At 48.7% G+C, this 26,217-nt stretch overlaps 2 protein-coding genes across 3 annotated transcripts in view; one reads left to right on the plus strand and one right to left on the minus strand.

Annotated features, from left to right (window-relative positions):
- Window positions 1-1,473: 1,473 nt before the first annotated feature.
- LOC120981063 (AKT interacting protein) lies at window positions 1,474-17,165 on the minus strand. Its single transcript, XM_040410535.1, has 10 exons — window positions 17,002-17,165; window positions 11,560-11,651; window positions 10,319-10,527; window positions 9,882-9,946; window positions 8,281-8,381; window positions 8,109-8,197; window positions 7,838-7,936; window positions 7,632-7,739; window positions 5,189-5,249; window positions 1,474-2,439 (listed from the first exon to the last, which is right to left on the minus strand). Exons 2-10 carry the CDS (start codon window positions 11,599-11,601, stop codon window positions 2,332-2,334), a joined length of 882 nt encoding a protein of 293 aa, XP_040266469.1. The 5' UTR covers window positions 11,602-11,651; window positions 17,002-17,165; the 3' UTR covers window positions 1,474-2,331.
- A 4,461-nt stretch (window positions 17,166-21,626) lies between these two features.
- Window positions 21,627-26,217, plus strand: part of N4BP1 (NEDD4 binding protein 1) — a 29,635-nt gene continuing 25,044 nt past the window's right edge. For both annotated transcript variants that reach the window (XM_040410537.1, XM_040410538.1), the window contains exons 1-2: window positions 21,627-22,111; window positions 23,406-23,713. In XM_040410537.1, coding sequence (XP_040266471.1) covers window positions 23,456-23,713 — 258 coding nt within the window. In that variant the 5' untranslated portion in view covers window positions 21,627-22,111; window positions 23,406-23,455. The remainder of the gene's footprint in view (window positions 22,112-23,405; window positions 23,714-26,217) is intronic.

Below are 26,217 nucleotides of genomic sequence, written 5' to 3' on the forward strand. Positions count from 1 at the left end.
GGGGTTGTTTCTACAGCAGGTGCAAGGATTTCTGCACGTCCCATTATGGCTACTTACACACTTGCAGTAGCCTTTTCCGCAGCGTGCCGTAGGTTTATTATGGACGCCTCTCGGCATGTTTGCCGTGCTCCGGCCCACCCCCATTATGGTGAATGGGGCCGGAGAGGACTTCCAGCAGCACGGATCTGGCAGGCTGTACCCCCGCTAGAACAGCCTGCCGGAAAAGGCTACCGCAAGTATGAAAGTAGCCCAAGATGAATGGGAGAGCCGAGGTAATTCCTGCAACAAATCTGCCGTGTGGGAACATATCCCAACGGTATCTAGGAGAAGCTCATATTCACTTAAAGGCCAGGTCCACTTTTTTTTTCTTCTTAATTTATTGTGCCAATGTATCCAAAATGAAAAAAAAATTGGCAACTTTACAGAAGGTCTTTAATAAAAATTACTTAAAAGGGGTTTTCTTATCTCAGACAATGGGGGCATATCACTAGGATATGCCCCCATTGTCTTATAGGTGTGGGTCCCACCACTGGGACCTGCACCAATATCGAGAACGGAGCCCCGAAAGTGAAGGAGAGAGCGCACTGCGCATGCGCAGCCGCCCTCCATTCATTTATATGGGGCCGCCCAAAATAGCCGAGCACTGGCTCGGCTATTGCCGTCTGCCCCATAGAAATGAATGGGAGCATAGGCCGCTCATGCACAGTGTGCTCCCATTCACTTCAATGGGAGAGGTGGGGGATTAGCGCTTGGTGGTGGACAGACCCTGGGAAATCTGGGGTCCTCCCGCCACAGCGCTCCCCGCTCCGTTCTCAATAAAGGTGCGGGTCCCAGCGGTGGGACCCGCACCTATTAGACAATGAGGGCATATCCTAGCGATATGCCCCCATTGTCTAAGATGGGAATACCCCTTTAAGGTTTTGTTTCTACGGCTCCTATGCAAACCTGTTTCTCCATGGTAACAAACCCTGCGTACACTGATCCTGTGGTCAGTTTCTTCCATCACCCCCCCTAATTCTTGGTAACCCACTGAATGTAGTTAAAGTTGGGAACAGGTGGAAGAAGGGTTTGTCTGCAGTCTGTTACCATGGAAAAAACCACCAAAAAGACTGGAAATTATCAATGAAGACCTATTGCAAAGTCACTTCATTTTAGATGCATTCGGACAACAACAAGAGTTGGTTGTGAAGGTGGACAAACCCTTTAAGAGTATATTTCATTGTGCCATTAGGATTTATTAAGGAGGAGATTTAGGGACTACACCCGTCTGTCGCTGTGCACATCACGTTACCTTCTTTCTAATGGTTAAAAAGTTTGCAGCACAAGTCTGTAGATAAAAGAATCGGAGGTTACATTCCCTTGCGTCTGCTCCTACAAATAGTCCTAACAGGATACAAAAAGCAAGAGAAATTATTATTAAAATCGGAGGTTAACCCTTCCCTGCCACGAGCAGAACACACATTAGTCTCTGTATCAAGCAGCAATGGCAACAAATGTATCCGTTTATTGAATGAACATAAAACACAAAAACACAAGTGATTAAAAGGAAAAAAATTAAAAAATAAAAATATAACATTCCCTATTCCTCTCACCAGGACTGATGTGTGCTTGTGTGACAGGTACTGCCGTGTACCCCTTCACCCAATAAAGCAAGCCTGTAATCCATGCACACTGGAAGCAGCCATTTTGTGGGTGGAGCCAGCAGCTGATCACTCGCTACAACAGTGCAGACCTTGGTTCCGCTCACAAATATGTCCGTCCCCGGGTACTCTGTAAGACGTCGTTTTCCAAACCTCCCCCCTTCAAAAAAAAAAGTGCTAGATGTGGAGTTATCAAACATGGTATTTACAATTTTAATATTCTAACTGTATTTACACGACAAGAGAAAGGCATTATTAAAACCATTATCCTACAGACGTCAGATATATGTAGTGTCTAGTTCATCACAACCCCTATCCAATCCCGCAGGTGCATCCAATAAAGGGGCAAACATCTCGCTCATTGCCAAAAAGCTCTGCAGAAAGAAGCCGAAGCGTGCATGCAATTCCTGGGGGCTCAGCAGGATCCCGCAAATGCAGACCCCACCCTTCTGCTAACATTCAGCTTCTCCTCCGCCATCCAGGAGCGCAGGGATTAAAAATAAAATTGATATGAAACACATCGATTCCAGATGAGGTTAAAATCCTGGATGGAGATCCGCAAGGTAAAAATGAAAGCCTGCTCTTTATGGAGGAAAGTAAGACAGACCCTGTCTTCTTCCGTATAGTCAAAGCCATCGTTAAGAGCTGGAGTCCACTGGTCGCCCCTTTTCCCTTTTGAGAGCGGCCGGCGTTAGGTCTGCAGAGCGTTCTCCTCTTTACTGAATGGAAGGACAGATCCGGGCTTCACCCAGGACAGACCAGTCGCATGGAGGCTTTTATTCTGCTCCTCAGATTTCCTCTAGACAGAAAACAAGAAAAATGCAGCTGAACAACAGTGGTGGTCAGGGGGTTGCGGTGAGATAAGCGGCGTCACCACAAGCATCTGGTATCGGAGCAAGATTCTCAAGCTGCTCATCCACATTAGATGCATGTCACACAACCATCTGATGTAGGACTCTCCTACCAGTGGGAGATGTCAGAGGAGGGTCAGATATTGGATTTCAATAGATATCTGGCAGCGCCTTACACTCCTGTCCCTATTAAGAGTACATGCACTCTCAGCCCAGCGTCCATGTACATAGGGAGTCAGGACGGCGTGTGTTGGGACCGATTATCCAACTGACCGATTAAAAAATTAAAATGGGTTATCCAACCCCTATAATGCCCAGGCCCCTCACACAGATCGTACTTGCCTCGCTCCCTGGTACCTGCGTCGCTTCTGATGCCCGCACAACAGTTGCTGTACCTCCCCGTAACGCAGATCAAAACATGCTGTGACTGGGGGTTGCTATTGGCTGCCTCCCCGTTGCCAGATGTTTTGACAGGGAGATGAAGCAGCGGCAGGTCGGGTATCAGAAGAGACGCAGGTGCCGGGGAGCGATGCAAGTACAATCAGTGTGAGGGGCCCGGACATTATAGGGGTTGGATAACCCCTTTAAGCTTTACCAACATAAAAACCATTAAAACTAAAGGGGTATTCCCAGCTTGTGAATGGCTAGGCCAGGCCATCAATTTATGGTGGGGGTCCGATTCTGAGGCCCCTAACCCTATGAATGATTTGGCACAGTAATGATTTGGCGTGCAGTGTTCCCAGAGAAAATGCAGCCGACTCCATTCACTTGTACAGAACTGCGCCGCAGTACCCTGCACAGCCAGGTGCATGCGGTCATGCAGACACAAAAGTTTTAATCGGTTGGAGTCTGAGCGCTGAGACCCCAACTGATCGCTAGAACGCAGAGAGAGAAGCGCTCACATATCGCTGCAGGAGATGAATGCAACAGAAAGTCTATGGGTGCGTCTCGATTCAGTCTCCTGCAGTGAAGAGAGAGCGCAATATGACAGCACTTCTCTCTCCTAACAGTCGCTGGGGGTTTCAGCACTCAGATGCCCACCCATGAGAAATTGTGTTTCTATAAAATATCAAAAGTTTTCTGAAGACTCAGTGAATCTTTAAGGGGAAGCACATCAGTCCTGTGGCCCCTTCATTCACAGGATCAGTGGGAATCCAAGAGGTCAGACTCTCTCTGGCATATACATGATCAATAATGACAAAACCTTGTGAAAAGTGCTATGAAATGGAAGAAAGCCCTCCCCACATAAACTGGAGCCAATAGGGCAAATATGCTGCCCCCAATGGTGGCTGTAAATAACACGGGGTTCCAAATACAGTATATACCAACAGGCTGAATGAGCCCTACATAGAAAATAACCCCCCGATCTACCAATTAAACAGTATATAAAGCAGTTGGCCGTAGGGGAGACAGTAAATAGGCCACACCGCTAATATGCAATCCGTATATAAAGAACATGATGTTATAACATGTGTTCAATGGGAGATATGAAGCCGACATTCCAATAATGGAATTCTCATAAATCCCAAGTGGGAGATGCACCTGGTGTAAGAACACACCATATAGTCAGCACAATCACCAACCTACCACTGAAAAACATGCAGCCGTCCTGAAGCCATAGCAGAACTATACGAACCAGTGTAAGGAGAGCCAAGACCCGACGTACGCTTCGCAGACGCGCTTCTTTTCGGATGATTTAATAAAGATGTATTCTTGTATTGTCATTTGTGTGGCTCTAATTATTTAGGAGTTTTTTTCTATGTTTCCACACATACTGTTTTGGATTTTGTTCAATTATTGGCGGTTGTTACTCTCTGGCATATCTTAACGATATATACCCTCCCTCAGTTTTCAAAATCCCTGCTTGCTGTCATTCCCGTTTACATCCTGAGGTCTACACCACAGGCTTTCCATTATACCATGATTAGGCCTCTAAATCTTCTGTAACAGATTCCGATACAATTTATTAAAGGGGTTTAAAAAGACAGAGCATTGCAGCAGAGACTTACCAATTACACCCCGCTTTCATCTTTGGCTGTGACTCCTCCTTCTGCCGATTGTCATGTGACCAAAACAGTGCAGCATTTGCGGCTCTACGGTAAGACGTTCTGTCCGCTGATCATGTGATCTCCCCTCCGGCAATTTATTAGATAATACACTCCGGTCATTCGCTTGCTCGTTTCTACATTGTAGGTGCACTGTATGCCTGTACGCAGGCAGTTTGTTGAAATAACTACCCTGCACGTTCAAGTTAAGGGGCGAGGATCGTGTGATTTGGAGACCGTTTTGCTGCAATCGTAAACGCTGCACCTTTTTGGTCATGTGACCATCGGCAGAAGGAGAAGTCACAGCCAAAATTGAAAAATGGAGTGCAACTGTCAAGTTTCTTGTATACTGCTGTTTGCTGAGTGGACATTTCTAAGATTGCCAGCCCCAGTGGAATTGTAGATTTGCCTTTATGGTGCATTTTACACCACTTTTTTTGTCCCACGTTTAACATATACATATGTGTATATGTCATGTGTATACATTAAACATGGGACACAGCCCAAGATAGTAGCCTGCCTGGGATATTCTACTACAGAATGGGTCAATCACCCCAATGTTAGCCACCACCCCCCCTCCCCCAATAATACAGAACAAGGAAAAAGTCGTGTGCAGATACTGCTGGAAGGAACCATTATATTATAGTCATACTTTTTGTGCCAACATTTTTTCTCTGGCTTCATCGTGTAGTGCAGGATTCCAGGGGGAAAACCTGTGAAAAGGTCAAAAAATAATATATATGTATATAGTTAAAAAGGGAAAAAACAAAAATTAAGCAGCAAAAGTGAACCATACATTCATTTTCTGACCACATGACTACTATGGGGCCTGGCACTTAACCTGTTCTGTTTCCAATATAAATCTACTGCATTTACCAGTAGCTGCCTCTAGGGGGAGCTCAGTTACCACAAATAGGGGGTTTTCAGACAGAGCTCCATATACAATATATGAAGCACCTGTTCCACTTTTTCCATTATTGGAGTCAGTTAAAGTGGACGAGGCGGAGCACAACTTTTGGGCATTTATGATGGAACTCGTTGGAGGAGCCCACCGAGTGTATTAATCTTTTCTTACTACAGCTATGGGCTTTGCTGCAATTTTCTTTATATTTACAGACATAGCCCTTCATTGTGCAGGGATAACAGCAAGTCAAGCAAACTTTATTTTGGGTTGCATCCGTTTTATTTCCCACAGATGCAAGGAATGAAAGCAGCAGCAAGTCCGTGGCAATGCCGCATCCAAAATGCAACACCCAATGTGAATCCTCCCTTAGGGCTCATTCATGTTTAACCCTTATGATACCAGAGTTTTTTTTTTGTTTTCAATTTTCTTTCACATGTTCCATAACTTTTTTATATTTTTCTGTTCACATATCCATATGAGGGCTTATGTTTTACGGAACTAGTTGTACTTACTAATTCCACCATTTAATATGGCATACAATAAAGTGGGGGAAAAAATTTCAATTGAGGTGGAATTGAAGGAAAAAAAAAAAAAAAAGAAGAAGGAGAGGGAAAAGCTATTCCGCTGACCCCCATAACTTTTTTATAGTTATATCTACTGAGCTGTGTGGGGGCTAATTTTTTTGCAGGACAATCTGTAGTTTTTATTGATACCCTTTTGGAGTGTGTGATCTTTTTGATCACATATTATATTTTTTGGGGTAAGAAGCAATAATACAAATGGTGAATCGGCCATTTTGACCGTTTTTTCCAAATGTACGGGCGGTTTCAGATGCGGTGGTGTCTATGAGGATGTTTAGATTTTTTGTTATTTATGTATTTATTTTTATTCTACGGAAAGGAAGGGGGGGATGGGTGAGGAGTGATTTCAATTTTTATATTTTTTTTACTTTTAAATTTTGAACCATCATGGTTCTTATAAATCCATGAAGAGAGCAGAATTGCTCATTTCTTATGTTGTCCACCTGCTGGCCAAAATATGAATTGCAGCTTTAATACCCTGGGTTTCTTCAGAGAGACCCAGCATATTGAAATCAATTACCGGCATCCACATTGGCTGCAGAGGACGCCAATAAGAAGCCCAGAAGCACGAGCTTCCAGGTTTTTTTTTACCCTTTAGATGCCGTGATCACAGCATCTAAAGGCTTTAAAGGGCTTCTGTCACCCCACTAAACAGTTTTTTTTTTTTTGGTTACTTATAATCCCTATACTGCGATTTATGCATACATACTGTAATCATTTTGGTTCAGCAGATTATGTTAAAAACGTACTTTTAAAATATGCTAATTACCTTGCTACCAGCATCCTCCTATCCTAAAGACGCCCCCTCCGCATGTTGATTGACAGGGCCAGCGGACGGGATCTCTCTCTGCTGGCCCTGTTTGAATTCAAAATCTGGCGCCTGCGCCGTACCTGTCTCGAGTCCGCGCAGGCGCACTGAGAGGTGGACGCTCGCTCGGCCGCTCCATCCTCAATGCGCCTGCGCCGGTGGTAGATGTGACATCATTGGCGCAGGCGCATTGAGGATGGAGCGGCCGAGCGAGCGTCCGCCTCTCAGTGTGCCTGCGCCGACTGAAGACAGGTACGGCGCAGGCGCCAGATTTTGAATGCGAACAGGGCCAGCAGAGAAAGATCCCGTCCGCTGGCCCTGTCAATCAACATGCGGAGGGGGCATCTTTAGGATAGGAGGATGCGGCTGCTACCAGCAAGTAGCCGCCCTACTTGCTGGTAGCAAGGTAATTTGCATATTTTAAAAGTACGTTTTTAACATAATCTGCTGAACCAAAATGATTAATTACAGTATGTATGCATAAATCGCAGTATAGGGATTATAAGTAACAAAAAATAAATAAAAGTTTCGTGGGGTGACAGAAGCCCTTTAATAACCACGATTGGCATTATTGCCGGTTGCAGTCATTAGCCACAGGTCTCTGCTGAGCGGGCGCCATGTTTGCTCATTGCTCCACCGCAGTACATGTATGGTCCTGGTAGCAGGGAAGGGGGGGGTTAAAAAAAAAAAAAGCCAATATGGATAAAACACGAGTGATTGAGTGATATATGTACAAATACAGAACTAAAGGATTTTTGTCCCTGTAGTAGGACACAAAATGTGTAATTTTCAGGTCACTTACATAATTGCATAGGGATCTTCTATTTTCGGCTGGTCGAATAAGTGGCTGTTGCATAGTTTAACACTGTCTACCACTTTGCTCTTAAACAGCTGAACATCTTTGTCATATCTAACAAAAAAATTAAATTATAAAAAAATAAACACATTTCCTTAAAGTCACAGCAACATAAACGACATATCTTATATTAAACCTAACACATCACTCACAGCACCGCAGCTTCTGGGTTCAAAGGGCTGGTCGTGTCTATCTTGTAGAAGATCCGCCTGGCGTACATGAGCACCTGCCATATGTGGTTGTGGTTTCTCCTACAAACAGAAAGATTGAACATGCAGATTCGCCATAAGAGCACAAAAAATAAAAAATGAAAAAGCTATATCGTCTGCTGAGTGGCGAATTCGGAGACGCTGGAACTCCTTTGGTCGGTGACTCACACTGCAGATTTCACAATTCCTTCTATAGGTAATCCGATAAACTCACCTCCACTTTGCAAACGCTCTTTTTACATCCAGTTCGCCGGAGATGGGATCCACGAGAGGGTGGAAGACGGGGATGTCAAAGACAAGGCGCTGAAATACAGAACAAAGATGTCAGCTAAGGGGCGACACTTCAGCGCCACAAATACCCAGCAACATTTCTAGGAAACACTCACCGGACACTCCCCGTCGGGATAGTTGTCAGGGATGTACACTGTGAATTTAAAAACGCCGTCCTGGTAGAGGCCATGTCTGATGAAGATCACACCAAACCACACTGCAAATAAAAGGACGGTCATTGTGAGAGGAGAGCAGAATTCAGGACCTCAGGAGCATCATGGAGAGGATGTGACTAGAGATTAGATTACTGCCCATCATGGCAGGTGGAGGTCGTGTGTGGTACTGCTGCTCTGCCCTATTGACTACAATGGAGCCGAGCTGCAATACCAAACACAACCCATGGACAGGGGTGGTGCTGTTTTTGGAAGAAAGTAGCCATGTTTTCCTAAACTTTGACAACCCCTTTAAATTTGCTAACAACCTGAATCCTGTGCAGGCAATTGGACCATCACCAGCAGTAATCATACAAAATAATGACAGTGCTGCAGACTGTACGACTTCCAGCGCACTCGTAAAATACACAGAGTTGCCTATGGCATGCCCCGACACTGATCATACACAGGTCTTGCTTAGACTAGGTTCACATCTGTGGCAGTGGGAGCCTCCAATTTCCTGGCAAAGAAGCAGAACAAAATGGAGGTATTTTGTATGGCAGAATCATGGAAGACGGATCAGAAACCCAACAGACCCCATTATGGTTGATGGGATCTGACAGCGATTGGTGTATGCTGAATCCGGCGCACCAGTTCTTTTTTTTGTTTATAAACCAAGTCAGGAAGTGAAAAATGGCCACCGATGTGAACTGAACCTAATTCATTGAAGGCATCTGGTCCACAACCAGTGGATGACAAGAAGTACTATATCAGGCCCTGCACACGTCATCAGAAGTATACGCCAGGTGTAGTTTACGACATGTACCACTGCACATAACACCCCGATGGAAGCTGTAAGGACGCTTTTTGCCTCTTTTCAGTGAATGCTTGCCTGTGACCATGCTCTGAGTATGTGTCGGGAGTCCTGGCGCATATGCCGACCATGTTCACGTATGGATTACCCAGTATAGCTGAAGAGAAGATCTGCTGAATTTAAAGGGGAATTCTCATCTGGGCATTTATGGCGCATCAAAGGAATATCCCATAAATATTAGACAGGTGCGATCCGCACTTATCTCCAGAACAGGGCCCGATGTGAATGGAAAGCACAATGCGCATGCATGGTGACCTATCCATTCACCTCTTTGGGACTTCCAAAAACAGCTGAGTGCAGACTTGGCTATCTTCTAAGGTCCCATAGCAGTGAATGGAGAGGACACCACGCAAGTGAAACTTGATCTTAGTTCGCCGAGGGGCCCCGTTCTTGAGATAGAAGCGGGTCCCAAAAGTGGCACCTGCACCAATTAGACTTTATGGCATAGCCTATGGACATGTCCTAAGTGTCCAGATGGGAATACCCCTTTAAGGGACGTCTCTGGTCACTACTGGTACAGGACAGGTGTAGTCACCGCCCCACTGGCCATATATAATAGACCAGGAATGGCCAACATGTGGCTCCCTAGCTGTTGTAAAACTACAGATACCACCATGCTGGGAGTTGTAGTTTTGCAACAGCTGGAGAGCAGCAGGTTGGCCACCCCTGTAATAGACTGTAAGCTTCTTACTTAGAGCAGAGCGATACGACGGCTGCACGTAGACACCCGGAAGCTTCTGCTTCACAACCAGAGTACTGTGGAAGAGGAGAAGGAAAAAAGGGACATTTGTCAGAGAAGAAAAATCTGCACGATAAGTTAAAAATCAGAAAGACAATCGCGAATTTGAAAACGTACAAGTAACCCACAGAAAGCAAATATAGAGATTGTGGAAAGGCCATAGATACAACTCTACTGCACTCTTGAGGCCATTTTAGACAGGTTTGTGAGACAAGACACCACCAGGTCTCCAGCTTGTTCCCTTCTGAAATAAACATGGCCGCTCAGCAGAGTCCGGGATGTGTATTTCTGAGGGGGAATTTACCCATCACCTGCAGCAGACGTTACACACTATGAAAGCGAGAGACGTCACAGAACACGTGAAGAAACACAGGGACGCCAATACGTACAACTCTGCCAGTAGGGAATACTCGAGGTAGAACGGGCCGTAGGACGCATGGGTGCCGTTAGTGGACTGCGCCGCGGGGGCCGGAGAGATGGGTTTGGTGATGGGGACTGCATTCTTCGGTATGGAGGGAAGCTGCTTCTTGCTGGAGGAGGAGCGAGGGGGGCTGATTTTCAGGTCGCCCGTTACAATCTTCTCCTCATTGTCCGGTTTCTGCAGAAGTGAAAAATCATATTATTCATCGGCCATCAACACCCAGTTCCCAAACCTGCGACAGCAATCTGGAGATCAGCATATAAACTAAACGGGGTCTCCAGTTCCAAGAAAAAAAAAAAAAAAAAGATATTGTACAAGAGTAAAAATCCACTCCATGTTCAGTACCTCAGCTTGACAGCTGTGAATGGAAACATTTTTGCTCCCACTAAAAAGGCTGAAAACCCATCTGCTGGTTACACATCCCTCCTCAGGAGATCCGTTCGCAGTTAAAGGGTTTCTCCACTTTGGACAATACCTACTTGTTGGAAGGGTCCCTTGACCATACATCACAAAGTGCCCTCTGCTGGGACCCCAGGGGATCAGCTGTAATCTGTGGGCAAACTGGCCGCACACATTACATGTATACCTGCCAACCATCTAATGCAGGGGCCCGTAACCTCCAGCTGTTTTGAAGCTACAATTCCCACCATGAAACCTTATTTCACTCCGACAACTGTCACTTCACAACGGCTGACATGCAAGAGGTTGCTGACCCTTGATCTAATGTGTATGAAGGCCCTCCGACTCCCCCCAATGACAGATGTCAGGGATCGGACAGTTTCATTTAACATGCTCGATACTTTTACTCTCGGGGAGATAGTCTGCCGTCAGATAATTCCCATATCTCAGCTTAGAACATATGCATGCTCAGCCGAGCCCAGTAAGCATGTGTATGGGAGTAATTGGGAGAGAGCCGTTAACCAACGGCATTGCCGGCCTAACTATTCAATTTCCCTGCAGCGCCACCACAGGATAATTGAAGAATTACACACTACCCATTCAAAACCAATAGACAGGACAGGTCCACCAGAGCAAGAGACGCTCTTTATAACTGTTCTCCACCCAGAGATGTGGACCTCAGAGGACCCCCTCTAATAACTCAGACTACGCCCAATACGGTGTATGGAAATGGGTTTCTTTAGCAGGACCGGCAGAGCAGAGGTGGCATGAGATCTGGGACTGGCATATCCTTTGGTTCTCGTTTCTTACCTTCCGTACAGAAGCCGATGACATGCTCCAGAATGGGTTCATTATCTCACCTCCGGGCAATGCTAATCTCTTCTGAGGCTCAACCTCAGCCACTGCAATGCAAAAACAGAGAGATATGAAGACCAGGCTCCCATACAGGCCTCCATGCTGCAGGTCTAAGCAGGGATCACACTGGGCGCCACGGTGCGTTGGCATATGCTGCGGCCAATGACACCGGACTCCATACTGACAGCTGCCTACAGCAGGGGTCAGCAAGCTCTGGCATGCTAGCTATTCACTTCTGTGGCAGCTTTGAGAGCAGTAAAGCAAGTGCGCATGTTAGGAGTTGTAGTTTCACAACAGCCGAGTGCCGGAGGTTGCTGATCCCTGACCTAAAGGTCTTCCACACAGAGGGAGATACTGCAGTCACTGCACAATGGCGGCATTATCCGGAACACTGGAGGGTGAGATCATGGAGACCCCAGCCCGCAGCTGAACCATCCATAGTGAGCGGATTCTCAACATTAACCCCATGACAACCAACGGCGTGTGGTCAAGGGGGACTTTCATGTTGCAAACAGAGGAGGCTTCATGTTCTACAACCATCAGTGGTCCGCACAATAGTGCCTGCCCCTCACATGGCACCGGCTCGTGCCAAGTCAAATCAAGTGAAACACAAGGGGGTGCAAAGAGTACAGTAAATACAGACAGACACGCAGAGTATGATGGGAGTGGTAGTTAGAAAGCCATCAGCGAGTCAGTAATGTCAGGGCATGCTGGGAGTGCTAGTTATGAAGCAAACAGTCAGAACAATGTCAGAGCATGCAGCAAGTAAGAGCAATGCCAGAACTTGATGGGGGTGGTAGTTACAAAGCAAACAGAGTCCGTACAGTTAAGTATCAGTTACAAGGCAAAGAGAGAACCTTATGTCAGGACATGCTGGGAATAGTAGTTACAAAGTAAGCGAAAAATCTGAATAATGTCAGGACATGTTAGGGGTAGTAGTTACGAAGCAAGCAGAGGAGAGGAATGTCAGAGCAGGCTGAGAGTGGTAGTTAAAAAGCAGAGTCAGTAATGTCAGGACATGATAGGAGTGGTAGTTACAAAGCAAGCGGAAAACCACAGTAACATCTGGGGGTGGTAGTAAAGGTAGAGACATGTTTTCGTGTGGCCAAAACCCCGTCCACATGCAGTGACCAATGACTACGTGACTTTGCCTGTAAAATGGTGGCGTTCAGAACCGTGCGGCCACCGACCATTCGCAGGGTTCTGGCCTCTCACAAGGTCCAGAGTAAGGGTCCTCTCTCCAGCGGATGTTCACTTGTTGGCTGGTGATTTACATGGAGGAGTATCAGAAAGGAGCGGCCATAAGAACATTAACTGATCGGGTGAAAGGCAGGGCTCTGGTAGACAGCCTTATCTGGGGAGGAACGCTATAAATGGCCGATCACGGTCATCGCAGGAAGGAACGTAAAATAAGGACAAAAGGTCAAAATGTGTAAAAACCCTGGAAATACAAGTCCCCGGCTCCTCCAATATGTCCGCCATCACTACTCCCCTGAACGGCACGGTAGTATGTGAGCGCAGGGACAGACTGCTGGATGCATGATCATCGGAAACCTGGGCGACAACCCTTGTGATAGAGGCAACGATAGAAGGTTGTCAAACATAGGGCGATTCATGGATTGTATTTTCCGGGGAGCCCATCGTTCTGAAGCGGTGATCCTGCCACCGATCTATTTAGGGATCACAGATTGCAGGAAGTTGGAGCAGCATTTGGTGAAGCATCTGCCTCCCAGGGGCGTGCCGGCCATGTGTCAGGAACGCAGCAACGAGAGGAATCCCTCTGAAGACAGGAAGGGTCTGCAAACCAGAGCAAAGTCTGACCCGTCATCCCAGTGCCTGCCTCGCCCCCCCACCACTGGATGACGCAGGGTTAACCTCCCCAGCCCCTTCACATACCTCCATGGGAGAACCAGAAGCTGAACCCACACCTATCAAATTACAGAACAGGTTGTGTCAGACGCTGCAGTAAAGTGAAGCCACTTTGCAGCAGTCATTAATTCTACAGCTTGCATACAGACACAGCCCGCGTCACTGGATCTTCGCGTCTCTGACCCCGGCTGTGCGCTTAGATCACATTGCAGGACGGCGCGGGATCACTGACCATTATATAGTACGGTTAGAGGCGGCCGGGGCGCTGTTCATACTGGCACTTGCTGACAGAAACCCAACAGAACCTATGATAGTCAATGGGTCCATCCAGCAAGTCATGTGGGCAGCACGTGGGCTCAGTGGTCAGCACTGCCAGGGTCCTGGGTTCGCATCTGACCAAGGACAACATTTGCATGGACTTTGTGTGCTCGCCACGCTTTTGTGGGTTTCCTCCGGGTTCTCCAGTTACTTCCCTCACTCCCAAAGGGAACTGATGGGGAACTTAGATTGGGAGTCCTGATGGGAACAGGGGCGGATAACAATCGCTGTACTACGCTGCAGAATATGTTACCACCACATAAAATGTGATTAATCCAACGCCAATGTTATTTCTGTTTTTCTGTAGTTAGAATGAAAGAAATAAAATAAATGCAGCCTTCGCTGGAGTCACTCATCATGGCTGGGCTGAAATGAAGGGGTTAAGACAGCAGACACTGAAAAAGTTGGACCCCCATATGTATTTCTCTGAAGGGTCATTAAACCTAAGGGATCAGCTTATTATGGTGCACGCACATGCTGTGGCCGAGCCTCGGGGGCCACGCACAGCCCGCTAAGTACTGGTGCAGCCCGGCCATAAAGCGCATGTGCGGCCTAAAGGTGGATGCACACGGTGCAGATTTATGTGCAGAAAATTCACATGAGATCCAAATATCTGCACTATTTATTGTAGTTCTGGTGCATTTTTTTTGTGCGGATTTGATGCAGATTTTCCACAGATTTCACCCTTTTAAAGGGTGAAATCCGCCCCAGAAAAACGCAGCAATTATTCACATGCTGCAAATTTCAAAATCCGCACGAAAAGGTTAATTTCTGCACCCAAGAAAAAAAAAAAGCAGCAAAGTGTACATGAGATCCGTCTAACCTTGTACATCACGCTGCAGTTTATCCGCATCATGTGCAGACGGCCTTAGGGTGCGTGCACACCTTCCGCTAAGGATTTGTGGGCCAACAATCCGCAGTATTTTACACCAGATGACGTTTAAACAAATCTGTTCCAAACAAGCAGTGCACAGGGTTAAATCCATGACAAAGCCTCAGACTGTACCCCGTGTGGATGTACCCCTATAGTGCGGCTGTGATCCTGCGGGGGGTCCGCACTGCTCCTCACCCATTCCAAGGAAATAGTCATCCTCTCCCCGGCCTGAAATGGCTGATAACAGCGAGCAATAGATATGCATCCACCTGTCTGACAACTGAAGAACGGAAGCACGCGGGCTGTGAAGTCTCCCGGAACTCACTGGTGAGGAGTTGGTCATACTGCGCCTCACTGGTGTAACTAGTAACTGTTGTCCCAACAACGCCCGTACAAGCGTCATAGACCCTTGTTCAGGCCATTGTACTCCCTGGAAAAAGTCTAAGGCGTACCAATACACCTTAGGCTTTTCCCCCACATTCATCAGTGCAGTGAGCGCTGTGTTAACTGTGCGGGCAGCGCAGCAATGCTGCCTGTGCCTGAAATAACCAATAGCAAAGCTCCTTACAGCAAGGAGCTTTGTTATTGGTTGGTATAGGCACGCGCCGGAGCTATACAGGTCCAGCAGCAGAGGAAGCCTGTCACCCCGCTAGTGACCCTGCCCCCCCCTACTCCCGTCGCCCCGCTAGTGACCCTGCCCCCCCCTACTCCCGTCGCCCCGCTAGTGACCCTGCCCCCCCCTACTCCCGTCGCCCCGCTAGTGACCCTGCCCCCCCCTACTCCCGTCGCCCCGCTAGTGACCCTGCCCCCCCCTACTCCCGTCGCCCCGCTAGTGACCCTGCCCCCCCCTACTCCCGTCGCCCCGCTAGTGACCCTGCCCCCCCCTACTCCCGTCGCCCCGCTAGTGACCCTGCCCCCCCCTACTCCCGTCGCCCCGCTAGTGACCCTGCCCCCCCCCTACTCCCGTCGCCCCGCTAGTGACCCTGCCCCCCCCTACTCCCGTCGCCCCGCTAGTGACCCTGCCCCCCCCTACTCCCGTCGCCCCGCTAGTGACCCTGCCCCCCCCTACCCCCGTCGCCCCGCTAGTGACCCTGCCCCCCCCCCTCCTCCTGTCACCCCACTAATAGTCATCTTGCTAATCGTCCCAAGTCCTGCAGAGCAGTTCCTAGATGAGGCATCACCCTGGTTTATACTGGTTTGTAATGGTTTATAATGGTTTCCTCATGTCATCATCAGGGCTGGATCACTAAATAACAAGCAGCTCATTCCAGAGCGGTGACACTTCTCCATAAAGGTGCATTCACATGCAGCGGATTCACTGCAGAAATATCTGACTCAAAATCCGCCCTCTTGTATCTGCAAGGGGCGCCACGATTCCCGGATGAAACAGGCACAGGAACCTCAGCCTGTGACCACCCCCTCAGGGATGCAGACCCTCCTCAGCCAAAGCACCTCTGTATAGCCTCAGGATGGAAGCCAGAATGCTTCTCCTCGCTGACAGCAAGCAGTGATCTTACAAATGGGGATAAACTGAAAAGCAAAGTCATTAGAAAGTTGCAGAACTCATCACACATCGATTGACCCCTTAAGAACCAAGGTGACACCCAAGACTCCATGGGGGGGGGGGGGGGGGACAATCGGGGCTCACAGGGAGCCCAGTGCCTCTGGCTGCTCAGATGCAGTTATAAGGGCAGGATCAGAGTCATTTCTGATCCCAGCCATTGCTGGTGGGTTTCAGTATAACGCAGCCCCCCTGGCGTGCACAAGGCCCCCCCCCACCATTTGTTAGATATTCTCCAGCAACCTCCGATAATCTCAGGCTCTGTTCACACTACGTCGCAGATTCCGTCACATTTGATGGAAAAAGTTTAGCTATTTTTCCAGTCAAAACCACAAACGGCACCAACAGACCTTATAACTATAGGAAAGGCCTAAACATCCCATATTTCACCTGATGGGAGATAAGCGGTGCAGAGGTGTGTGGCAGCCACTTATCTCCTGCCCTTCATGGACACCACCCACACTCTGCAGCACAATACAGGTTACAGGAGCTGTCACTACGTCACACCGGGGCTGTATACAGCGGGGACAGGGCGACAGCCGCTCACATTCCTATGATTGACCTGCTCGGCCATGAACCTGCTGTCTGGGACGCTGAGGTGTCTATCACTGTCAATCACAGCCAGCCCCAACTGTGATTGGATGCGGCGCACCGACAGGGGGCGGGACAAACCCCCTGATTGGCCCGCTGATGACAGCCGTGCCAGACTGGGGAGCGGCACTAGGTTTGGTAGGTCTGAGGCCTGCTCTAGTGGCTCCGCCGCACAGACACTTACCTCCGCTATCTCATGTCCGCCCGTCACGGGGCCGTCTCCGTCACACTGCTATCCTCCGCTCGCCTAATCGCTTTATCTTCTCCCGCAGTTCCTCATCCCTCCACTGCTGCTTCACTCTAGTATCAACACCGCCAGCCGCTTCCGCCCCCTAGCAACGGATATCCTCCCCGCCCGCAACCATGGCGACGGCTGCGCCTGCTCATTGGCCGACAGAACTATCAATCACGTATTAGAGGCGGGGAAAGCAGTAAGAAGGTGTGGCCAGGCAGTCGCAGTACGGATAGGCGGACTGAGCGTCCTTATTGGCTCGCTTCCTAGTCAATCACCCTTAGAAGGGCGGGACGTGATTGGTAACGCAATGATGTAATGGGAGGGGCAAGCAGATGATTGACAGGTGCAGGGATAGACGCTGACGGCGATCAAAGTAAAGTGGTCGACCGACCCGACCACAGAGTAGGATTGGATCCGACCACAGAAGATTGTTCAAAAGTTGATAGAATAAAATCTACACATACCATGTCACACACACCATATTTGCGAAAACAATTGTGACTTTTTTACCAGGATCGGACGTAATTAACTACATTCTAACAAATGTATTACCCATAAGGCCTAAAATGGTTTAAACTGTAGCGTAAGTCCAGATCTTCCCAAATCGAATAAATTTGGCGCAATTTGCACCAACGAACTTTGAAGGGGTTCAGGATTAGGAAAGACATGGTTCTTTTTCCTCCAAAAACAGCGCCTCAGCGGTCCACTAGTCGTGAGCGGTATTGCAGCTCAGCTCCATTGACTTCAGTGGGATTCAGCTGCAGTACCAGACACAACCTGTGGTCGGGGGTGGCACTGTTTTCTGATGACACCGTAAAAATATTAAATCAAGTTATATTCACTGGTACAAATCCTCCAGCAGCGCTGCTCCGATCCTTCCCGCTGCAACCAATCACTGGCCTCGGCGGTCATGTGCAACATACGGGCCACGCCCACCTGCAGCAGCCAGTGTCTGCGGGTGGGCGTGGCTTATCTGCATGTAGTGTGCCGCACCGTTGGGCTGTATCTTTAGTGAATAGCGCAAAATTATGCCCACCGGCCAGCCACGGATTACATCCGTAGAGACGCCGCTCTTTAAAGTGACCAGTACTGTGGCTAGGAACTGTGTGAAGATATCCTATGTGTAGAGCCACACATGGCGGGTCCACGGCGTATCCACCAGGGTTCAGGGTCCTTACACACAGGAATTTGGCACCGGCAGTTTTTACCACTAAAACACAGCAGAATGAGCTCACGTTTTTTTGCTGCGTTTGTTCTGATATTTTTTGCGCACAGGGGGGGCAGACATAGCAATCTCACTGCGCCGGGATTGTGTCTGATTCCTACCGGAGTAAGGGCTCATGCACACGACCGTGTTTTTTGTCTGCATCCGATCTGCATTGTGTGCCGGTTGTATGCGGACCCATTCACATCAGTTAGGGCAGCAAAAGATGCGGTGTCCACATCCGTAAGCCCGTTCCACCGCCACTCTTAAAAATAGAACATGTCCTATACTTGTCCGTTTTACTGAGAAGTATAGGACTGTACTAGGCCTCCTTCACACGAGCGTGACGGATTAGGTCCGGATGCGTTCAGTGAAACTCGCACCATTTTGCAAGCAGGTTCAGTCAGTTTTGTCTGAAATTGCGTTCAGTTCAGTTTTTTCCACGCGGGTGCAATGCATTTTGGTGCGTTTTTTACTCGTGTGATAAAAAAACCAACATCTCTTAGAAACCATCAGTGAAAAACGCATCGCACCTGCACTTGCTTCCGGATGCGATGTATTTTTCACTGAAGCCCCATTCACTTCTATGAGGCCAGGGCTGCATGAAAAAAGCTGAATATAGAACATGCTGTGTTTTCCACACAACGCACAAGTGATGCGTGAAAAAAAAGCGCTCATGTACACAGACCCATTGAAATGAATGGGTCCGGGTTCAGTGCAGGTGCTATGTGTTCACGTCACGCATTGCACCTGCGCAGAAAACTCGCTCGTGTGAAAGAGGCCTTACAGAGGCGAGTATGATCCGTTCTGGAAAATGCAGGGAGTGTTTTGCGGACCACAGAAACGGCAATGGCCGTGTGCATGAGCCCTTAGTGGAGGAGGGGCATGCAGAGGAAGGAAAAGCTGTTTTTATGTGGTTTTAGTGAGGATTTTCTGCATTCAAATCTGCGCTGTGTGCATGTACCCTAAGGCCGCCTGCACACGTTGCGGAATATGCACGTTTTTCCATGCAGAAAAATCGCAGTGTAATACAGTACCGGTAAAGTGTATGAAATTGCACAAATCTCATCTACACTTTGCCGATTTTTTCCGTGTGGGAATTGGCCTACCGTGCAGATTTCCAAATTTATAGCGTGCCAATTATGTTTGCGGTTTTAGCTGCGGATTTCACCCTTTTCAATGGAAGGTGGAGATCTGCGGCAAAACTGTCTCAAAATCTACAATTAGAAATTGCAGATCTTAGCGCAGATATACTGCAGAAACGCACACACGATCCGCATGGGAATTTGTGCGGATCTTATTTTCGTTCACCTGCACTCTCTGCCGGCGGCCTATCTTCATTCAGCAGGACCTGCGCCGACGTCACCGCGTGGTGAGCGCGATTACGTCATCAAAGGTCCTTTGGCAGGTCCTGAAAGAAGACGATGCCGGCTGCGCGATCAAGAGGATGAGGTGAGTTAATTTTTTTTATTTTTTAACCCCTCAATCCACATTTTAGTAAGCATCCTGTAAGAATGCTAATATTTTCCCTTATAACCATGTTATAAGGGAACAACCAATATCAAAAAAACAGTAATTCAATATGTGTGTCAATAGACCATAGTTCACCAAAATTATTACCCCACACATATAATATAAGTTTATTCTTTATTATTTAAAAAGATAAAAAATCAATACATATTGTAATAAATGACATACAGTGGTCGCAGGACAATGCTGCGACAAGAACACCTAACCCAAACCCGAACTTCAGTGAAGAAGTCCGGGTTCGGGTCTGGGTACCACAATCAGTTTATTCTCACGCGCGGGCAAAACTGACTGAAATTGCGTACGCACTTGCACGATTTTCCCTGATCGCAGACGCAACGCATCCGCGACTAATCCGGACACGCTCGTCTGCAAGGGGCTCGTCTGCACACAGTGTCATTCACACAACCGTATGAATAAACCCGGACCCATTCACTTCAATGGGGCCGCAGAAGATGCGGACACCACACCGTGTGCTGTCTGCCTCCGTTGCTCCGTGCAGCGGCCCCGCGAAAAAAGATAGAGCATGTCCTATTCTTGTCTGCAATTGCGGACAAGAATAAAGCATTTTCTATGATAGTGGCGGCCATGTGCGGGCCGGAAATTGTGGAGCACACATGGGCCGGTATCTGTGTTTTGCGGATCCGCAATTTGCAGACCGCAAACCACTACGGGCGTGGGAATGCTCTCTTAGGCCTCATGCACACGACCGTTGTTTTGGTCCGCATCCGAGCCGGCTTGGATGCGGACCCATTCACTTCAATGTAGCCGCAAAAGTTCTGTTGCTCCGTAAAAAAAAAAATAACCTGTCCTATTCTTGTTCAGCTTTGCGGACAAGAATAGGCGGTTATATTAATGGCTGTCCGCGCCGTTCCGCAACCGCAAAACACACAACGGTCGTGTGCATGAGGTTTTGTGTGCAGAAAATCTGCATGAAATCCACACTAAAAAACACACATAAATCCGCTCTATTTATTGCGTTTTTGGTGCGCTTTTTATACGGTTTTCAGTGCAGATTTAATTGAAAAGAGTGAAATCCGCATAAACAAATGAAATGCTGTAGATTTCTCTAATCTCATGCACTTCGCTGTTACTGTGCGGTGTGTAATCTGCATCATGTGCAGGCAGACTTAGGGCTCATGCACACAAACGTATATTTTTTCCGTCTCCGTCCCTATTACCTTCAATGGGGCCACACCAAAAAAAAACAGAAAAGGCCACCGTGTGCATTCCGTGTTCGTATGTCCGTTCCGCATTACGGGACAAGGATAGGACTGTTCTATTAGGGGCCCGGCGATAGTGTTCCACAAAATGCACGCGACCAGTATCCGTGTTTTGCGGATCCGCAATTTACGGACTGCAAAACAACGGTCGTGTGAATGAGGCCTTAGGCTATAGTAACTGAAAAAAAAGCGAGAATACCCCAGCATGATATGGGAATAACCCAAGATGGCAACTCTCTGAATGTCACAGAACCAGACTTTCGGGTCTGCAGCTGGCATGAGAGTCACTTGCTGCTAGTTAGTGAGGAGAAGCGCATAGTGCGCAATTCCCACTCACAAACCTGCTCTGCCCTTTACAGCCACGTGCAAGCGAGTATGGTGGAAAATCTTATTGGTCTGTTCACACATGCAGGATTTTTGATGCAGTTTCAAAGCCAAAATCTGTGAGCTCCGTAGCCTCCTTTTAGTTTACCAAGCACAGCGCCTCACCTTGTATAGTGGCTATGCTTGGTATTGCAGGCCAGCCCCAGTCGTGCCTAGGCCAGACCCCCTCAGACCAGCTATCAATGACCTATCCTGAGGAAAGATCCTCAATATTTAGCAATTTTGCTTCAAAAACAGCATTAAAAAATCTGAACAAATCGTGACATAAGAGGGGCCCTATAAGGAGTCAAGGGCCCCAGCAGTGTCAACTGGCTCAGGGGGATGAGGGGTTGTTCTTACGTTACCACGCCCACTTTAAGGCCACGCCTTTCTCCTTTTACAGTAATGGTTTGCAACCTGTGGCTCTCCAGCGGCTGTGAATTTACTTCACATCCATGTTGGGAGTTGTAGTTTTGCAGCCACAGATTGCAGACCACTGGTGTCCAAAAAACCCTTCCAGAGCCGCAGGATGTCCGTCATTACACCAGTCCTGTCCTGGAGCTCCCGGCCTCACACTCGGCCCAGCCGCCATCTTCCCGGAGACCGCTAGAAGCAGACAGCGCGGCCTCTAGTGCTGAGGCCCGCGGAACCTGGAAGTGTTTGTGTCCGGACTGTTGGGCTGTGACACTCTTTCTGTTTACACAGCTGAGGGAGCCCCGGACGCCGGCGCCTGCATGGACAAGTGAGTACCCCGAGCCTCTACACTGCCCCCTCCCTGTAACTGCCCTCCTATACTGCCCCCTCCCTGTAACTGCCCTCCTGTACTGCCCCCCTGTACTGCCCCCTCCCTGTAACTGCCCTCCTGTACTGCCCCCTCCCTGTAACTGCCCCCCTGTACTGCCCCCTCCCTGTAACTGCCCCCCTGTACTGCCCCCTCCCTGTAACTGCCCTCCTGTACTGCCCCCTCCCTGTAACTGCCCTCCTGTACTGCCCCCTCCCTGTAACTGCCCTCCTGTACTGCCCCCTCCCTGTAACTGCCCTCCTGTACTGCCCCCTCCCTGTAACTGCCCTCCTGTACTGTCCACTCCCTGTAACTGCCCTCCTATACTGCCCCCTCCCTGTAACTGCCCTCCTATACTGCCCCCTCCCTGTAACTGCCCTCCTATACTGCCCCCCTGGCTGTCATTACCTTCCTATGCTGCCCCCCTGGCTGTCGCTCCCCTCCTATGCTGCCCCCCTGGCTGTCGCTCCCCTCCTATGCTGCCCCCCTGGCTGTCACTCCCCTCCTATGCTGCCCCCCTGGCTGTCACTCCCCTCCTATGCTGCCCCCCTGGCTGTCACTCCCCTCCTATGCTGCCCCCCTGGCTGTCACTCCCCTCCTATGCTGCCCCCCTGGCTGTCGCTCCCCTCCTATGCTGCCCCCCTGGCTGTCGCTCCCCTCCTATGCTGCCCCCCTGGCTGTCACTCCCCTCCTATGCTGCCCCTCTCAGTGTTATTGCAGCTGGGCGGACATGGTGGATGCCCCTTTCAGAGAGGACGCGTCGCTGTGCTCACATCATGTCTTCACTCCACGGATCACATTCTCTTGATGATTTGCATAATCATGTGGAGTTTGTGATGAGATCCAAATTATCCCCCCCCCTCCCCGAAACTACAGTAACTAAAGATATTGAGTCACTTGTATATGACCCCTCTGCTGACGGCCCCTCAGTCCTATAGAGACCTGCTGTAAGTATACATGGGGGCCACAGGGGCCCAGAGTGAGGTGGATGCCAGCTGACGGGTGTCATGATGTTGCTGAGTCAATGGCTGTTTCCATCTATAAATTAACTCTTTGCTCTGCCAATTTGCTGGAGGACAAGCGAGTACAAGGAGTGTCTGTCTCTGGAGGACCCGGCACAATTCATTTCAGTGTGATCGATGTAATACTTCATTTCCTCTGTGGAGGCGCTGCAGGAGAATTGATCCCCTGGAGATTTCTAGATAGCGGCTTAAAGGAGTCATTTGACCCGATGCCCTCTTTTCTCCTCTCCCAGGTTCACGGCATCCGGTATGACCACCATTCCAGACTGATCATAGACGAGGGATGGCTAAGGTGTCCGCCCAGGGCGGGGTAGACGATGAGACCCCCGGAGCAGATACAGTGGATGAATTCACCGCCCCCGGAAAACAGTGGAGCTTACTGGAGCAAAGCCGCCATCGGGTGCAGGCGCTATTCCCGGTGACGTTCACGGTCCTGGGGTACCTGGAGAACTTCAGCTGTGAGGACAGAGAAGATGGGAAGACGCCGGAACGCATCTGGCTGCAACTTAAAGGCAAGAAGCAAGACGTGCTAAAAGCTAAGGTACAGTGCGTGCATGTGATGGCGCGGGGGTAAATAGGGGCGCCGTTTGTATCGGGGTAGTTCCAATAAATGTGTGTGCGCTGCCAGGCAGCTGTCGTGTCCGACAGTCTGGTTGCTATGGATACACTGCCTATCAAGCACCCTGTTTTCCTAGTAGCCAGTCAGTCTGGGGTTACTCCAGCCTCAAGCAACAAGGCTTGGTGGGACTTAAAGCGGTTGGCTTGTGAAGATAGCGCCTGTCCATACGCCCTGTTAGGGTGTGTTTTTTGTTTTTGTTTTTTTGCATTTTCAGATGGGGTTCTTCACTCAGGACTCCCCATTAGGAGCAAAAATGAAAGACCTCTCTGTACGAATGTTTTCATTTTTGGATGACTCCAGTCATCCTTGTGTCTTAAGGACAGCCTTTCGTCTGAATGGCCGCCATGTAATACCACATTTCCCCTGCAGTGGTCACTGTTTAGCTGGTGGTACCCAGGGCCGTGAGCTGGTTGCCCCGTGCGTCATGGTTAGGACAGTAGAATTAGGCCATCGGTCTAGATTGCTAGGGGTGTGACTGCTGATCAGCTGGGGGCCACCGTGCTCAGTCCCCTTCATTAACAGCCACAGCGCCATACTTTTTGTAGTGGCTGCCCCTGGTATTACAGCTAAATGCGTTTTGGTCCCATTCATCAGATAGAACTGAGCTGCAATACCGTACACAGCCACTGCAAAAAGTGTGGCACTGCGGCTGGTAAACAATAAAGAGGACCAAGTTCAGGGGCTAACTGCTAATGATGGGGATTGGAGTGGGACCCCCACAGACCGGCTATTAATGGCCAATAAAACTTGGCACTTTGCAGATATTTAGTAGTGCAGGTTCCCCCTGTGATGGTGCAGGCAGAGCCGCAGCTTCCTCTGTCATGTGTCATCGCCTATTTAACAAAAAAAGTAATTTCCCACCGGGGAAACTGGATCTTTACTAAACCTGTACAACCGGGTCGGTAGGCTCGCCTTCCTCAGTGACACGGATCTGTCATGTCAGGTGTTATATTTAGTCATGGAGGATGAGAATACGCCTCGTTTTTATGTCGTTGTAAAAAAAGAAACTCCAATACCTCACGCAGCCTTCAGTACCGCGCACAACCTGCAGATAGATGTGGCACTGTTTTTGGAAGAAGGCGGCCACGTTTTTCTAATTCTGCACTGGCTGAACAGGGCTGAATCTTAGCAGTAAATACGGCCATTGCGTTTTTATCCTTCTTCAACCATCGATTATGTAATTGAGAAAAATGAATGATTAATTAGGATTCATCGTCTTTGCCAAGACATGGCTGGTTTGCAAGGCGAAGCGCCTGGTGGAAAGTCCTGCCAAGGAGCTATGAGGAAGCGCGCGTTGTCTGTAGTCACAGCCATACAGGAAGTTCTTCTGTAGTTTTGTGGTCGGACAGAGAAGTGTAGAAACAGGTCACCCGCAGGGAAACTCCGCATCCACGATTTTCTCAGAAGCTAATTCATGGTGACTCCGCAGCCGGTCATTCATCCTTTTTTTTTTTTTTTCTTCCTTAGATTGAATTTCCCAATCTATATAAAGTGTCTCAACAATACAATGGACTCCAGGGGCGGATTGGCCCTGGAAAAAACCTAAAAGTGGCCCCATGTTGTAGGCGGACAAGGGGGGTGAAAAAAAAAATGTATCCCATGTCAGACTCTGCGTCACATGTGTGTCCCATTGTTTCCAGTGGGTGTCCACGTTGGCATTCATACGTGACACTGTTTCTGCACATTCGCCATGGCGAGGTACGTGCGTCGTCTGGAGAAATGTTAATGCAAAACCACAGCAGAAAACCAAATGTTAGCCTCTGATTTCAAGGTGCATAGAGAAGGGTATGTTCACATAGCAGTCACTATAAAGCAGGGGTGTAAAATGGGGAAAGGGGCACGATGCTGGGAGCCAGGGGAGCACAAACAAGTATATTTACCCTGGCCGGGGTATTTAGGTAAATTTATATCCTAGCCCAGAAGTCACATTAAGGCTAGGTTCACACCTGAGCGTTTTACAACGCGTTACTACGCGCTGTAAAATGTTCAACAGGCAAAAACCAATGTTTCCCTATGGGCATGGTTCTCACCTGAGCGTTTTACAGCGCGTACGAACGCGCTGTAAAACGCCCTACGCCCCAAGAAGTACAGGAGCTTCTTTGGGGCGTATTGTCGCGCGTAACACCTCTGTTTTTCATTGTACGCCTCTGTGGTCAATAGCAAGAACGCGCGTACGACGCGCGTTTCCAAAATACAAAAACGCCCCAAAATACGCCTTAAAAACGCCTGTAAACAGCGCTTATCGAATACGCTCAGGTGTGAATCCAGCCTAAGGCGTCTACAGGTGTCATGGATGTCTGCACACACGGGACTGAATTAATGTGAGCACGAGCTGGGTATGAAGGTGACTCCTAATGTCAGTCCGGCGGTGGCACATGGAGCTAGTAAGGTGCTGCCAGGTGGTCGGCATTGGTATATATATATAT

The sequence above is a fragment of the Bufo bufo genome, chromosome 10, assembly GCF_905171765.1.
Source record: "Bufo bufo chromosome 10, aBufBuf1.1, whole genome shotgun sequence".
Taxonomy (NCBI): domain Eukaryota; kingdom Metazoa; phylum Chordata; class Amphibia; order Anura; family Bufonidae; genus Bufo; species Bufo bufo.